We start from the raw sequence: 15,336 nt of genomic DNA, 5'->3' as shown, positions 1-15,336 counted from the left end.
GCCCAGCTGAATTGTTACTTTTTAAAAGTACACATTTCCCTCAGAGATCCCACTTCAGGTAGTCTGTTTTATGGAATTACGCTCACCTAAAGACATGAGCATATGAGCACAGATATGTATTGTGATGTATAAATAAAACAATGTTCATGATTGAATGGCTGAATAAATTTCAGAATCTTAGGTAATCATTGAAAGAATGAATTACTAGGATCTTTAGCCTCTTGTCAGGAAGTCTGGTGAGCATTTGCATTGTGTTGTGAGTTTCTCATTATCGCACCCACTTTTGTATGTACAGTTGTATCCAGGACCCACAAAAATCTGAATATAGTTCTGGGTTTGTAAATTAGCGTAAGCCAAATGAAAAGAGAAATAGAATTTCTTAGGAACAGCTAGTGTGTTGTTTTTACACCAAGTATCCATTAGTGGATGGTAAGGACAAAGCAGGGAGACTTTCAGGTACTGCCTTAAGCATCCCACCTTGGTATTTGTGGAGTTGAGGGGGAGCCCCTGCAGCGCTGTGTTGAAGGAGGTGCTACTGTGACCACTGGCCAGGAGAGCACTGTGCTGTTGGTCTGCCTGCAGGGTCCCCTCAGCCTGCAAGGCACAGAGAGGGACAAAAGAGGATGTTTGATGCACCCATCTTAGAGATCACCGAATACAAAGAGAAACTCCTGCCAACTGACTGTTTCTGCCCGCCTGCCTGCCTGGCTCTCTCTCTCTGTCTGTCTCATTTACACTCTGTTGCAGTGGGTAGGTGGATACACAATGTACGCTTTGCTTTGACCTGAATGGGGAAAAGCTTGCTGGAGCAGACAACCCCTTGGGCTGTTGGCTCGGAAGAGGAGGGTGTGGTTTGACGAGAAGAGGAAAAATGTTCTGGGGAATTGGGCAGAGGATGAAAGGAGCGGAAACTGTAGTAAGGACAGTGCCCTTCAGAATAGAGTGACTTCCACTTACAGGGGAAGAGTTTATTCTCTGCATTTCCCTGTGTGGGAAGAAGCAGGGAAGGGAGGCTGGTGCTGGGCTGCCCACTCATCTCCTAGAGCAATGACAAGAAAGTTTACTCAAGTGTGCACCAGAGGGTTGTGCTAATACTGCTGCTTTTCCGACACTCATGGGACAGGCCAGAATTCTCTCCCTCCTATCTATGAGCCTGGGGCCCCCTGCATGGCTTCTGGCCAGAGGAAGTGCTTGTTGGCTGCAATACCAGATGGGGAGTAGTTTTCTGAACATTCAATGGTGGGAGTAGCAGAACAAGTTGGGTCTTTGAGTCCAACATCATCTTCTAATAAGCAGCCCCTTATGTCATCCTAAAATTACCCCCAAAGAACAACTTCCTTCCTAGTTCTATCTGGATACTCTTTAGTTTTACAGACATTATAAAATTAGTATAAAAACAACATACACAGAGGGTTAAAAGTTGAAACAGTTGGAAGGGCTTGCCGTGAAAATCAATAAATAACTGCCTGCCTTATCTTTTCATTCTGAACACACTCTACCATAGACAACCATGTCGAACCCTGTCTTTATTTTTTCTGTTGTTTTCTACCATACTTCAAAATTAAAATCAGAAATTCGGTTTTCCTAAGCATGTGTTCATATATTTGAATGGATGTGCATTATGATTTTTTGTGCTGGGGATGGAGCCTGGGGCCTTACATATGCTAAGCAAGCACTACACCACAAGCCCTTCACTGTATTTTAAAACTAAATTTAGAAGTTATCTTCATGGCATTCTTTAACAAAAGAAAAATGAACTTACTGACCTTGGTGCTAAATGATGAAGTGGTGGATGGTGATTACATCTTTTTTTTAGTATAATTTGTTTTCCACTCCTCACTTTTGGGATTTGACATTTATTTTTGCATATTAAGTTCACTATGTATTTATACTATCCAACCTCTCTATTTTATTTTTTGCAGTGTTAAGAGTTGTACCTGGTCCTTGGGCATTCCAGGAAAGCCCTATGTGTCTACGTTTGGAAGTAGTTCTGTCAAATGATCTTTGTCTACCCTGGCAGCTCCTTACTAGATAGAGTGGTTACTCTGTAGCTATGTTCTAAGTAGTCACCCTAGAACTTTCCTGAGTTGTATATAAGATTTGGGCTACAATGTGTTTCCTTTCTTTTTTAAAAAAGTAATTTCATGTACTATAGTGTTTGTTAGGATTCTTCAATGCTTATGCAATGTGCAGTGATCCAGTAAGACAATCATCGCTATCCAGTTCTATTGATGTTCCTGGTGCAGTAAGCAGATTCCTAAAAAGAGAATGTGCAGACTACATTGCAGTATGGCTGGGTATAAAAATCTGAACTCTTTCCCTAGCTGTCTGTGTTGCTAGCAGGAAGCCCCAATGTCTAATTAATTTTCTCCTTTGCAAATATGTTCTCCTTTTGGTAGCTTTGTGTCTTTATGAAACATTTGTTCGACTACAGTCATAAACACTTACAACAAGCTAGCACCCTTGCAGTGTCCCATTACGACTTGTGTGTAACCAAATTCTTTCTCCCTCCACCCTGCCCTTTCAATGGCTTTCAGTAAGTTCTGATGCTTGAGGAAATGTTTCTGCTTATATAGGGTACTTACTTAAGCAGACTTGATCATCTGATGAAAATGTATGTCAACTCTAGTTTGGTAAGAGAATACAAGAGACCATAACTGGCTCTGTTTAACGGAACTCGTGGCTGTTTTGGAATTGATGTCCCTGGGCCTGTTGCATACACACATTGAATACTTCCTGACTATAGCTTTGTTGTCTCATTCCTTGGTCATGTCTACTTGCTCTGTTTGGTGACCTGCTGGGTTTAATTAGGGAATTCTGAAGGCCCTGGGTTTGGAGTTACCTATTGGAACCTGGTGGGCTTAGCAGTGGGCAGTAATTCTCTTCTGGAATCTATCAATAGCCAGCACTTGAGAGGCAGACCTTAGAGCCCTGTGAGCCTCTCCTGCCTCCATGACTGCTTGTTGCTGGAGCTCGTCTCATGTGAGCCCAGTTCAGGAGAGCACAGTTGTTGTCAGTTACTGATTGCTGTGGTGTGTGAGCCGAGAGGGTAGCCTTCCACAGCCCTTCAACTAACTCCATCTCCAAGCTCTTACGTTATCCTGCCTCCTCTTCTGCAGTGTTCCCTGGGCCTTAGACAGGGAGGTAAGAAAATGTCTTCTTTAGGGGTGAGCTCATAATTATCACATATCCTCGGCATCTTGGACAGCTGCAAGTCACTGCATTCATCACTGTTCATTGTCAGAGTGGCTGGGGGGGGGGAGGGCAACTTTTGTCCATGGGAGTACACATAGACCCAGGAATTCAGGCCACATACTTTGGTTTTATGCACTATCCTGTATGTATATGGGAGATCAACAGGAGTATTTCAGCTAGAGCTAAGTACTTCAATAGAATTTGGCAATTATCTTCAGCACCATAAAATGAATAAATAATGAATACATTAAAAGTAAATAAATTAACTGTGATATAAAGACATGAATACATTCTTAGGACATTTAATATTGTCTTTTTTTTTTTCCTTATTCAAATTCTGGCAGTCTTCAACTCATTAGTGAGTATTCCTCCTCCTCCTCCCCTCCCCTTTCCTCCATTTCTTCCCTTCCCTTCTTGTTTCTTCCTTCCCCATCAGTGTTTTTGACACAGTGAATTACTATGTAGCTTAACCTGGCCTTGAACTCATAATCCTTTTGCCCTGGCTCCCTGGTGCTGGGATTATAGGTGTGCATCTTCATGCCTGGCAGGGTTGGGGGTAGCAGCTTGATTTTGTTGGTCTAGGGATCAATCCTAGGGCCTTGAGCGTGTTAGGAGAGTGCTCCACGCTAGGTTTCACCCCCCAGTCTGCAAGAGGAGTGTTCTCAAGAAGAGAACGGGTGGAGTCTTCCAGGGAGCATGGAGGATGTGAGGCTCCCTGAAACACCAGTCTGTGTGCATCAAGCCATCATCTTGTGAGGACTTCAGCTTGACCTTCTGCTCTTTCAGGGCCTTGTCCGTGATGCCTTTACCATTGTGCGGACAGATGTACTTTGCATGTGTGCAAGAGAAGAGGTGGTGTGGTTGCCTTCGAGGTTCTTGTGGTTTTACCATTCACAGTTAGAAGATATGTGCTAAGCGAGCTTAGCTGGCAGGGCTCTGGAGGCTTCCTCAGGGGAATGCCCACTTTCAGCTACTGGTGACATTCAGTACTATCCGTTCCAGCCTTTCGTGTGCTTGGGAGCCAGTGCAGCTAGCATCTCTGAAGATGCCTTCTTTCTCCCGTGTTCTGCATCTCTGGCTACCAGGCAGCTTGGTGGCCTGGGACAGTGAGTAGCTTCAGACCCATGTTTTTGCTCTATTTTCTGCTAGGCTGGCTGTCATTTGTTCAATCACATTAGAACACCCCTTCCCCACAATCTTGTCTTCTCCTGAGAATTATTGAAAGCTTTTTTACTGGAGGAAAAAATGTCCAGGGTCTGATGTGTTCACCTTTACAATCAGCTGCAGGAACGCAGGTCCACCCATCATCCCTCAGCCCTACAATGGACCCTGGCACATACAGCATGTAGGAAGAGAATGGGTGGCCAGCAGGAAGCACTTTCCTCAGGATCATTTCTCCCCTGTTCCCAGGCCTTACTGCTTGCCAAATATTCACACTTATACACATCCATCCCAGCCTTTTGCTATGAGTTGTGGTATGTGGACAAAGGCTCTGGCACCTGCGTGAGTGGGAAACTTTCGGAGAGTTACCCGCTTGGTAATGACCTCCTTTGCTGCCAGCCTTCTTCGTTTGCATGTTAAGCACTAGAGATGGTCTTTTTCCTGGTACATGGATGCTAAAGCACCTCCCACTCTGTCCTACCTTATATTGTAAATTCTTACGATGTGAATTCAACAGATGTGGTAGGAAGTGTGAACTACCTTGCTTTCTTAGGAGTTGTACAAGTGTCCATCTCCTCCAGCCACGATCCCTGAAATTGTGGCACTGGCCTCACATGGTTGCTGAGTTTGGTGCCTGTAGAGGGCAGCCTAGACTATCTCCCCTGTGCATCTGAGCCACAAGTGTGTGTTGGGTATATATATATATATATATATATATATATATATATATATAATAATCATAGTTAATGCCATACAGTGATCCTTACCTAGATGAATATGAGTGACTGACCATGCTCATTCTGCCTCAGGATGAAACCATCTAGTTGGCACACATTTCTTTTCTTTGTTTTTGTTTGTGTGTTTGCTTGCTTTTCATGTAACCAGGGCTCCTTTACTCTTCAGCTTTCCACCTTCATGGCCTGGGCCCCTTAAACACACTGAGCATTCTGCTGAAGTGGGAGATGTTCAACCTTGAGGGAGCTATATGCTGTGTGTGTGTGTGTGTGTGTGTGTGTTACACATTTATTACACAGATGAAATCTTAGGTTCAAATGTATAGCCAGACCATCTTGCAAGATGCTGTTTATCATTTTTATTTTACAGATGTGAACTTTTGTGTTTTCTTTATGATCGTTTCTTTCCACCACCAGTTTATTTTTCCCCTTCCTCTTCCTCTTCCTCTTCCTCTTTGTCTTTTCCTACCTCTGGGAATCTCAGCTTGGGTTTTGCTCTGTTGCTCTGGCCTCAGATGCTGTCAGGCCCTGTCGAAGTCCACATCATCTTGGGATGTTTTGATGTACCTTGGGCTTTGGGCTTTCTGCTTTGGTTCTTCTGATGTGTGCATTTGGAACAATGTGTGCATTAGATAACCTTGCTAAACCGTACTTCCAGGCAGAATTAGAACCTACAATCCAAGCTCTCAGCACTTGAGAAGTGCAGGCAGGAGGGCCAGATGTTCACAATTATCCTTAGCTTCATAGTGAATTTGAGGCTATCCAGGCAACGTGAGACCCTGTTTCACCCCCACCCCCCAAGCTGAAACAAACAGGCTTAGGATCATGCTTCCAGAGAGTAGGCCAGGAGTCATTGTGGCTCTCAGTTTGCGTCCTTGGTTCAGTTGATTTCCTTGTTCCTTGACTGCCATGTCTTATAGGTGAGGTGCATGGTCTAAGTAGTATCTTCTGGGAGCAGAGAAATAAATGGCATCTTCCTCAGTATCCAAGACTGCCTGAGAGTTCAAAATCCACGGATGCCCAAGTCCTTTCTAGAAACGGAATTGCTTGTGCATAAAACCTGCTCAGCTCCTCCAGTACCTTTGGATCATAACTAGATGACTTAAAATTCTCAGTGCAATATACACACTATGGAGATAATTATAGTGTGTTGACTAGGGAGTTTTAACAATAAAAAAGCCTATGTGTGTTCAGTACAGACACAGTCTCCTTTTCAAGTATTTTTGTTTTTTGTTTTGTTTTAAATCTATGGATGCAGAGCCTTTGTCCAGAGGGCTAATGCATGCATGGAAGCAGAGACAACATGATGTGAGAATAACCAGCGTGGCTTTGAAGGCAGAGGAGCCTGGGATTCGGTGGGGTGGGGTGGGGGGCAGACCACTCATTAATTGCTACAGGGTGGAGGGAGAGGATAGCCAGGTGAAGCCAAAACCTGAGCAAAGGTGGCCAAAGGAAGGGTGCATGGTTTGTAGGAGGAAATGGGAGCTGCTCCGAGTACCATGTGTACCTGAATGAACCTGAATACACATGTGTGGCTCTTAGCATGTGGCCCCCAGATGTGAGTCATTGGTCTCATCACCCCATGGGAAAGTTGAATGTCCACATCGAAGTTTGAATTGCAAACACATTGGAAGTGTTTCTGGTTAGTGTGCCGTCCTACTAAGGACACACCCTTGGGCGTCACTTTGCTGTTATTTAAGGGTTACCTCTTTAACTAAAAGCTGTACTTGTCTTTGTACTTCCAGTACGGCCAAGTACAGCGTGTTGACATTTCTACCTCGATTCCTGTATGAGCAGATTAGGAGAGCTGCTAATGCCTTCTTCCTCTTCATTGCCTTATTACAGGTAATAGTTTTTAAGGACTTAAAAATTGCAAGTTCAATTATGTGCAAAATGAGATTCTTCTAGTAAGTACCTTTATTGGAAAAGTGTTAGCATATTTACATAGTTTCCTTCCTCAAATTATCACTAAGGGGGGACAGACCAGATCTTGGTATAAAACAAACGTGGGAGAGAAGTCTTTGAAAAAAGTAGTTACAAAAGGGGGGCAGAAACTGATTCTTGTGGGTCCTACCTTGTCATGTTTACCTTTTTTTGTTCTTTTAAAATTATTAATGCACATTCATTATATTAGACATGATATTTCACTGTGACACTTCATACATTCTCTACCATGCATGTATTTTGGCCATGAAGGTCATATTTCTGACCCAAGAAGGTCATATTTCTGACCCATTTTCCTTTCCAAATACACTGCCAGGTTGTTAGGTAAAGTTTCAAATGTGAACTACATAGCTAGGTTTTGAATGAGCAGGCCTTTTATTGTGTAACAAAAGTGGACCAGTCTAGCGAGAGTGAGGAGGGTTGAGCATCATGTCTTCCTTCTTTCTGGAGACTTGCATCCCCATCTCTCTTGTTCTCTTACAGCAAATCCCAGACGTCTCGCCAACAGGACGGTACACCACCCTGGTGCCCTTGGTCATCATTCTCACCATTGCAGGCATCAAAGAGATCATAGAAGATTTTGTAAGTCTTTGTCTCTGGATAATAAAACACTAGAATATGACATTGATGTGCATGTGGCTGGGTGATAGATATGTTTATAACAGGAAACCAGGCCATACCCTAAGCAGGTCCTAGAGGAGTGCTGGTGATTGTCGGGAGGAAGGTGGACTCTGAGAGTCCAAACCCCTGGGCAGCCATTCTCAGGGGCTTCTATGTTCTGTGTTGTTTTGTTAGACCCTGGCTGGGGTTTATTATTGTCACTCCTTGTGTCCTACCTTAGAGCCCCTGGATTCAGGTAGCAAATGAAGCTTTTAATTAGTGCTCTCTGCAAGCAGCATTGTGCTTGATGTGCCTGAAGTAATTCTCCAGTAATCGCTCTCCTCATGCTTCTTTCACTCCTCACTGGCCACAGCCATGTTGCTATTATCTCCCTCGCTCTTTCTGCTTTGCACACACGTACACACACACATACACACACACACACACACACACAAACACAGACACACACAGACTGTCACACAGACACACACACAGATATACACAGACATGCACAGACACACAGATAAACACATTCACAAACACATACATACACACAGACCTTTTATGGGATAACATAGTAAGCTAACCTGAGCATGAAACCCGCTGTTTATAGTTGGGTTTATAATACTGAGTCATCGTTTCAGGCCATCCACAAATAACTATGGGGAATTTGAAACTTTGAAGGGCTTGTAAATTGTTAGAACCAAAGTATAGTTACTTACGCTTGGAATAGATCTCGTCAGTGCTGACAGATGGAGAAACACGCAGCTGAAATCTACAACATGAGCATTGGAGCATTCTTGGTCCCGTTACCCACTGGTTTTATGGTTTTCCATTTCAATTATTCATTTGGAACATTTGAATGTAGGAAGCTTTGCTTTTTTTCTCTCTCCTGCAACAGAAACGACATAAGGCAGACAATGCAGTTAACAAGAAGAAAACAATAGGTAAGCAACTAGGCCCCATCACTTTTTCCATTGTTAATCTAGGATCAAGTCCTGTGTTTGAGTAATTTTTAATCAGTGGCTGTTGATACTGAAATTAAATTGGAAATGTTATCTATAAAAATCTTTAAAGAGAGAGAAGCATAATAAAACAAAATTCGTGTTTATAGTAATTATTATATTATTATTATTATACTAATGGGGTTTGTATACACTGGGATTTTAGAAGATAGCATTTTCAGAAATTAGTTAGTTTATGCCCCTAATAAGTTTCCCGTATCCACAGCTTCATTTTTTGCTCACTTTCCTTATTATTTTGGTTTTTATCTTACGTATGTTTTCTGTTGCTGGTATTGCCGCTATTGGAACTGTGTAACACCAGGCCTTTTCTACTCCTGGGCTAAATACAAATTGGCTTTGTTTACATGCACACATAAATGTGCGTGTATTCACACACATGTTGTGGAGGCGCACAAACAGAGGCCCATTGGTGCCTGGTTGGTCATCCACCTTGGATACAGTTTGTGAGGATCACTAAGTACAACTCTCACAGACATCTTAGAGCTGTAGACTGCTGACTTCTCATCTTCAGTCCTGCCAATATTGACCATCTCATTGTTTCTTCCTTACAGTGTTAAGAAATGGCATGTGGCACACTATCATGTGGAAAGAGGTGAGGATGGATATTAAAGATAATACTAGAAAATATCAAAATGAAGGCTTGTCTCAAACTGTCGATGTGGACAGTGATATGAAGTTTGCTGTAAGGCCAAGGCCGTGCCCATTTTATGAATTTTCCCGTGCAAGCTGCTTTCCCATGAGAACTGATGCATGCTTCCTTCCTCCATTCTGGACTGTTCTAGAAGGACCTAATGTAGCAGTTCAAGCTGTGAACTTCATTATTCTCCAAGGATAGTTTTAGATCCTCACAGTAGTTTACAGTTTCTGAACCCTATGTGGGAAACATTTCCTCTGGTCTGTCTTATTTTTTTTTTTTCCACCAAAACTCAAATGTTTAGAGTTGTTGTTTTTAACTTCCTGGAGTCTCACTTCAGATATGTTTGGTAGAAAGATCTCTGAGTGTGAACAGGGTTCCCAGGCAGGAGTGCCGAGCCAGCTCCTGCTTTTATCAACACAGTGGTCACAAGAGAGATTTTCCTCCTTGCCGCTGGTAGTGTGATGTCTGCACTCACAGAGGGAAGGTATCGTAGTTGGTTGTTGGCTGAAGTCAACTGTGCTGTACTGGTGTTTTGTATCGGAGAAGCCCAATTTTTATCCAACTGTCTTAGCTGGGCCTTGTTGACAGCCACACGGTATGGATTTTAAAGACGCCATTCATCATTCTGCAGTCAAAACTGACTTTTTGGAAAAGAGAAAACCATATTTTAGAAGGGTGTCTTAGTCAGGGTTTCTATTCCTGTACAACATCATGACCAAGAAGCAAGTTGGGGAGGAAAGGGTTTATTTGGCTTACATTTCCAAACTGCTGTTGATCACCAAAGGATGCAGGACTGGAACTCAAGCAGGTCAGTAAGCAGGAGCTGATNCAGAGGCCATGGAGGGATGTTCTTTACTGGCTTGCCTCCCCTGGCTTGCTCAGTCCACTCTCTTATAGAACCCAAGACTACCAGCCCAGAGATGGCACCACCCACAAGGGAACCTCCCCCCTTGATCACTAATTGAGAAAATGCCTTATAGCTGGATCTCATGGAGGCATTTCCCCAACTGAAACTCCTTTCTCTGTGATAACTCCAGCTGTGTCAAGTTGACACAAAGCTATCCAGTACAATTGACCCCTTGTCAACTTGACACACAAACACATCACTAGTAAGCCTCAACCCTTAGTTCTTATTCATCCCCAATATCTTAAATAACTTTAAAAGTCCCACAGTTTTTACATATTAAAAGTTCAATCCTTTTAAAATATCCAATACCTTTTAAAATCCAAAGTCTTTTTACAATTAAAAGTCTCTTAACTGTGGGCTCCACTCAAATACTTCCTTTAAGAGGGAAAAACATCAGGGCACAGTCACAATCAAAAGCAAAAATTAAACTCCAACCGTCCAATGTCTGGGATCCAACTCACAATCTTCTGGGCTCCTCCAAGGGCTTGGGTCACTTCTCCAGCCATGCCCTTCGTAGCACACACCTTGTCTTCTTGGCTCCAGCTCCAGATGCCTGTACTTCACTGCTGCTGCTGTTCTTGGCGGTTATCTCATGGTACTGGCATCTCCAAAACGCTGCTGTGACCCCTTCAGTCCTGGGCCATCAATTGCAACTGAGACTGCACCTTCACCAATGGCCTTCCATGGCCTCTCACAGTGCTTCCATGGCCTCAGCTGCTCTGCATGACCCCTTCATACCTTCAAAACCAGTACCACATGGGTAACTCTTACACATTACCAAGTCCTGCTGCAGCACAAAGTACAACTTTGGCTATCTCTGGACCACAGCCTCTTTGTGCTCTCAGAAAATACTTCCCAGAAGATGTCACCTCAATGATGCTGGTCTCTTCTTAATCACCGCTAATTTCTTAGCTCCAGCTAACCAGCATCAATAGTCCCAGTAAGGAAAACATTTCATTTTAGTGGTTCTGGTATCTTGTTAATCACAGCTGATTCTTCAGCCCCAGCTAACCAGAACCACAGAATCTTCACAATTCTAAACAGCAATGGCCCTGAAAAGAGTCTTTAATTTTCCCTCTGAAATTACACAAGCCAGGCCTCCATCTTCTGCACTGTTCTGAACATTATCTTCGAAGCTCCTACACAACATTCCAAAGAGCTCTTAACACNAAATGGATCTTCTGGCCCAAAGTTCCAAAGTCCTTCCACAGTCCTCCCCAAAACATGGTCAGGTTGTTACAGGAATACCCCACTCTGCTGGTACCAATTTGTCTTAGTCAGGGTTTCTATTCCTGTACAACATCATGACCAAGAAGCAAGTTGGGGAGGAAAGGGTTTATTTGGCTTACATTTCCAAACTGCTGTTGATCACCAAAGGATGCAGGACTGGAACTCAAGCAGGTCAGTAAGCAGGAGCTGATACAGAGGCCATGGAGGGATGTTCTTTACTGGCTTGCCTCCCCTGGCTTGCTCAGTCCACTCTCTTATAGAACCCAAGACTACCAGCCCAGAGATGGCACCACCCACAAGGGAACCTCCCCCCTTGATCACTAATTGAGAAAATGCCTTATAGCTGGATCTCATGGAGGCATTTCCCCAACTGAAACTCCTTTCTCTGTGATAACTCCAGCTGTGTCAAGTTGACACAAAGCTATCCAGTACAAAGGGCAACTTCAAGTATTGTTTCTTGCTTAAACATCTGCCTTATAGCCAATGCCTCATGTAGCCTTTTATGTGGGGGAATGGGGCATGGGGAGGGGTGCAGATACTGCCAGTGTGCCTATAGCACTCACTGTGGTTTTTATTTGATTTTACCCCATCTAGGAGAACCATTAACCCTTTGAAGAAAACTTCCCTTTGTAGTTAACCCGTGAGGCCTCACTGGCCCTCTGAACTTTGGAAGTTCAGTGTGATGGTTCTTGGTCAAAAGGGAGAATTTCCAGGAGAGAACTGGCACCTGTGCAGTGGGAACTGGAGAATCCTCATAGACCCTCCATCTTTCCAGGGGTCTTCTGGCTGCCTGCTCCTCAGAAAGGCACCAGCAGTGGCTTGACACCCCTCGATGTGGTGGGACTTGGAGTCACTGATTTTTGAGTTCAGGAGCTGGTAGTCTTACAGACTCCCAGAATTCCTTCCTCTTCCTACATGTGCTTAGGGTATCACCACCACATTATAGGCCCTGGTTAGATACATTTCGGTTTCCATTTTCAATGCATTGTGGTGAGCCATCTTAAGCAGGCCAGTTAGCAGGTGCTAGAGACTACCAACCATGGAAATTTGTGATCTAATCTTCTTGTGCAGTTGTCCTCTCAACCAAATAGGGTATCCTTGGCAACCAACACTGGTCGATCACACACCAGGCCTCTTCCCAGAATTCCTGAGTCCAAGTCTGAAGTTTACATTTTGACAAGTTCACAGGAAAGGTTTCTGCTGGCGATGTGGACAGTTCACTGCGGAACAGTGAATCTGGGGACCTTGGTAGGGTTCGAGAAAAGATGTTCACGACAGAGGGTAGGGAAGGAACACGTAGGTGACTCTGAGAGCCACACCCAGCTGAACTCACATGAGACTATTATATTTGAGACAGAGCCCCTGAGCTTTGCTTGACTCTGGTGATCTCAGAGAGGTAGATCTCAAGAGTTGGCATCAATTCTGAGAGTCCTTTAGCTGTTTTACAGTTGAGAGACAGGAGGCTCCTTCCGAGGCTGCAGTGAATCCAGGGACTCTGAATAGTTTTGTTTTGTTTTGTTTTTCCTCACTGTGCAAATTCTTTGAGCGATTATCACACAAACCTGCAATGGTAGGTCATATGTAAGAACACCAAACAGAAAACTGGCTTCAGATTCTGAGTCAACGTTTCTCATTGTCGTTGAAACTTCTTAGCACCCAGATCCTAGAAATGAAGTGTCTTTTATTTAGAGAAAAGAGAACATCATTTGACTTGTCTTCTTACTTTGACTTAAGAAAAAAAGAATCCACTGTTGTGGTAGATGATTAATCTGCTCTCAGTTGTCCAGCAGCGGCATTGAGCGTTCTGTGCTGCCCGCCCTCGTGTTCTGAGTTCCCGAATGAATGACACACATGCAGCCTTATATTTAATATGCCTCAGTCAGCTCAATGGCTGGGCCACTCCCTAACATCCACGTGGTTAACACACTTTCCATAGCTTTCTCATGGTTACACAGCTGCCCAGGGGACTCACAGTCGCACAGGCCAGCTTTGGAGCCACAGGTGTGACACTTCTACCGTGAGCAGCTGTGGAGGTGTTTGAGAGATGAGAGGATACTTGAAGGGAAATGTGATCTTTATACTTGCTCACTCATCTTTTCTCTTTCCTTTCCTTTTTTCTTTCTTTTTAAAATACTTGTTAATGAAGACAGAAGCAATATAGCCACTAGTTCAGGACTACCTGTAACTACAACTCCAGGGATTTTGACATCCTCTTTTTCCAGGCACCTTGACTAAGGTGCATATATGCACAGACAGACAGACAGACAGACAGACAGACAGAAACTATAATTAAAATTTAAAAATGTGGTGTGGTCATTTCTCAGTTTCTGTAGAGACTAGTCCCAGGTTGATAACAGATGTCAAAGTGTATAGATGTTTAAGTCCCTTATATAAAACAGAGAAGCATTTACATAGAACAAGTGTGTATCCTCCAACGAATGTAAAAATCTCTGGATTACAGAAAACCCAGTGCAGTGTGAACACCATGGGGACAATGGCAGGGAAATAGTGTGTGATGCTCAGCCCAGAGGCAGCTTCTGACATCTGGGTTATGGATGCTTCCCTTTGCACATAGTTTGCCTTTGCAGTCCATTGAACCCACAGATGTGGCCCAGTGGAAACATCTGCCTGTTGTTCTTGCAGGGTGCACCTTACATACTTTTTCCCTCATGTATTTAACCACCTGTATCACATATGTGCTCTCTTTTCTTTTGTGCCTTCTGTCCTGTCCCTGGTCTCTAGGTGGCAGTGGGAGACATCGTGAAGGTCCTCAATGGGCAGTATCTTCCGGCAGACATGGTCCTGTTCTCCTCCAGGTCAGGTGTGCTGGTGGGCACAGGTTTGGAAATTCGTGTTAAGGACAATGAATAGAGTGCAGAAGCTCAATCCCTCGTCTCTATCACATGAGTCCTCCTCTCTCCTCTCCCCTCACAACCTGAGCACCTCGAATCAACTACAGTTTTAGATTTTGAAGCATTTTGGAGTTCAGATTTTGAGATTTGAGATGTTCAGTTGTTAAAGTCTATGTAAATATTTAAAAATCTGAAACAGTCAAAAATTGGGGGTATTTCTAGCCGTAAGCATTTTGTATAAGTTAGAGATATAACTAGTGTGGACCCTTGCCACTTATCTTCTCTTGCCTGGGCCCTGGGCTGCTTTTGTTTTGTTTTGTTGCTATTTTTTCTCTTCATTTCCTCAGGTATTTTGAACCTCCTTTGCTGGTATTGACTGCTTTATCCCAGCAATTCTAGGGTATTCCTCACTGGTCAAGATGTGAGTCAGAGAGAGTGAGTGTTTAATGACACCCAGGAGGCAACCGAGCTGAGTCGGCAGCACTTTCTTGGTCAGTCCCGCCAGCTGTCTGCCCTCTAGCACTCAGTACTGACAGTGAACAACTGCTCTGAAACCAGAGACATATTCTCAGCACAGACACACAACCTGATGGTAGCCTTGCTTGTCACTCTTTCTGCCCTAAACAGCTGCCGCACACAGGGTAGTTCTGTGCCAGAGACAGCCATCGGCACACAGGGGTGTACAGAGTCGCACACTTCTGCCCTTCGCTTCCTTGACTTCATGGATAAACGATGTAACATACTGCAAAGAAAGAGAGCCAAAGCGAGGGTAGCAGAGACCTGTTCCGGGAGTTCAAGGTTATGCGATACACCGTTAGGACTGCAACTCCCTCTATAATCCACCACTGGGAAATGCGGGTATTCAGGCTGTTTGTAACTGTGTTTCTTGTGTGGGGTTTATCCCTCGTTAGAAATCAAGGATGGATGTATCTGGAGGATATCATCTTTAGTGAGGTAACCCAGTCACAGAAGAAGTCGTTAGATATGCACTCACTGATAAGTGGATATTAGTCCAGAAACCTAGAATACCCAAGATACAATTTGCAAAACA

The 15,336-nt window shown here is 43.8% G+C and overlaps 1 protein-coding gene across 2 annotated transcripts in view; it reads left to right on the top strand.

Annotated features, from left to right (window-relative positions):
• Positions 1-15,336, top strand: part of Atp8a2 (ATPase phospholipid transporting 8A2) — a 514,463-nt gene that overhangs the window by 119,888 nt on the left and 379,239 nt on the right. For both annotated transcript variants that reach the window (XM_029541754.1, XM_021203245.2), the window contains exons 3-7: positions 6,836-6,935; positions 7,518-7,616; positions 8,536-8,581; positions 9,211-9,251; positions 14,176-14,249. In XM_029541754.1, coding sequence (XP_029397614.1) covers positions 6,836-6,935; positions 7,518-7,616; positions 8,536-8,581; positions 9,211-9,251; positions 14,176-14,249 — 360 coding nt within the window. The remainder of the gene's footprint in view (positions 1-6,835; positions 6,936-7,517; positions 7,617-8,535; positions 8,582-9,210; positions 9,252-14,175; positions 14,250-15,336) is intronic.

The sequence above is a fragment of the Mus pahari genome, chromosome 8, assembly GCF_900095145.1.
Source record: "Mus pahari chromosome 8, PAHARI_EIJ_v1.1, whole genome shotgun sequence".
In the NCBI taxonomy this organism is placed as follows: Eukaryota; Metazoa; Chordata; class Mammalia; order Rodentia; family Muridae; genus Mus; species Mus pahari.
The sequence above is the reverse complement of the archived record's forward strand: the minus strand, read 5'-3'. Positions and strand labels throughout refer to the sequence as shown.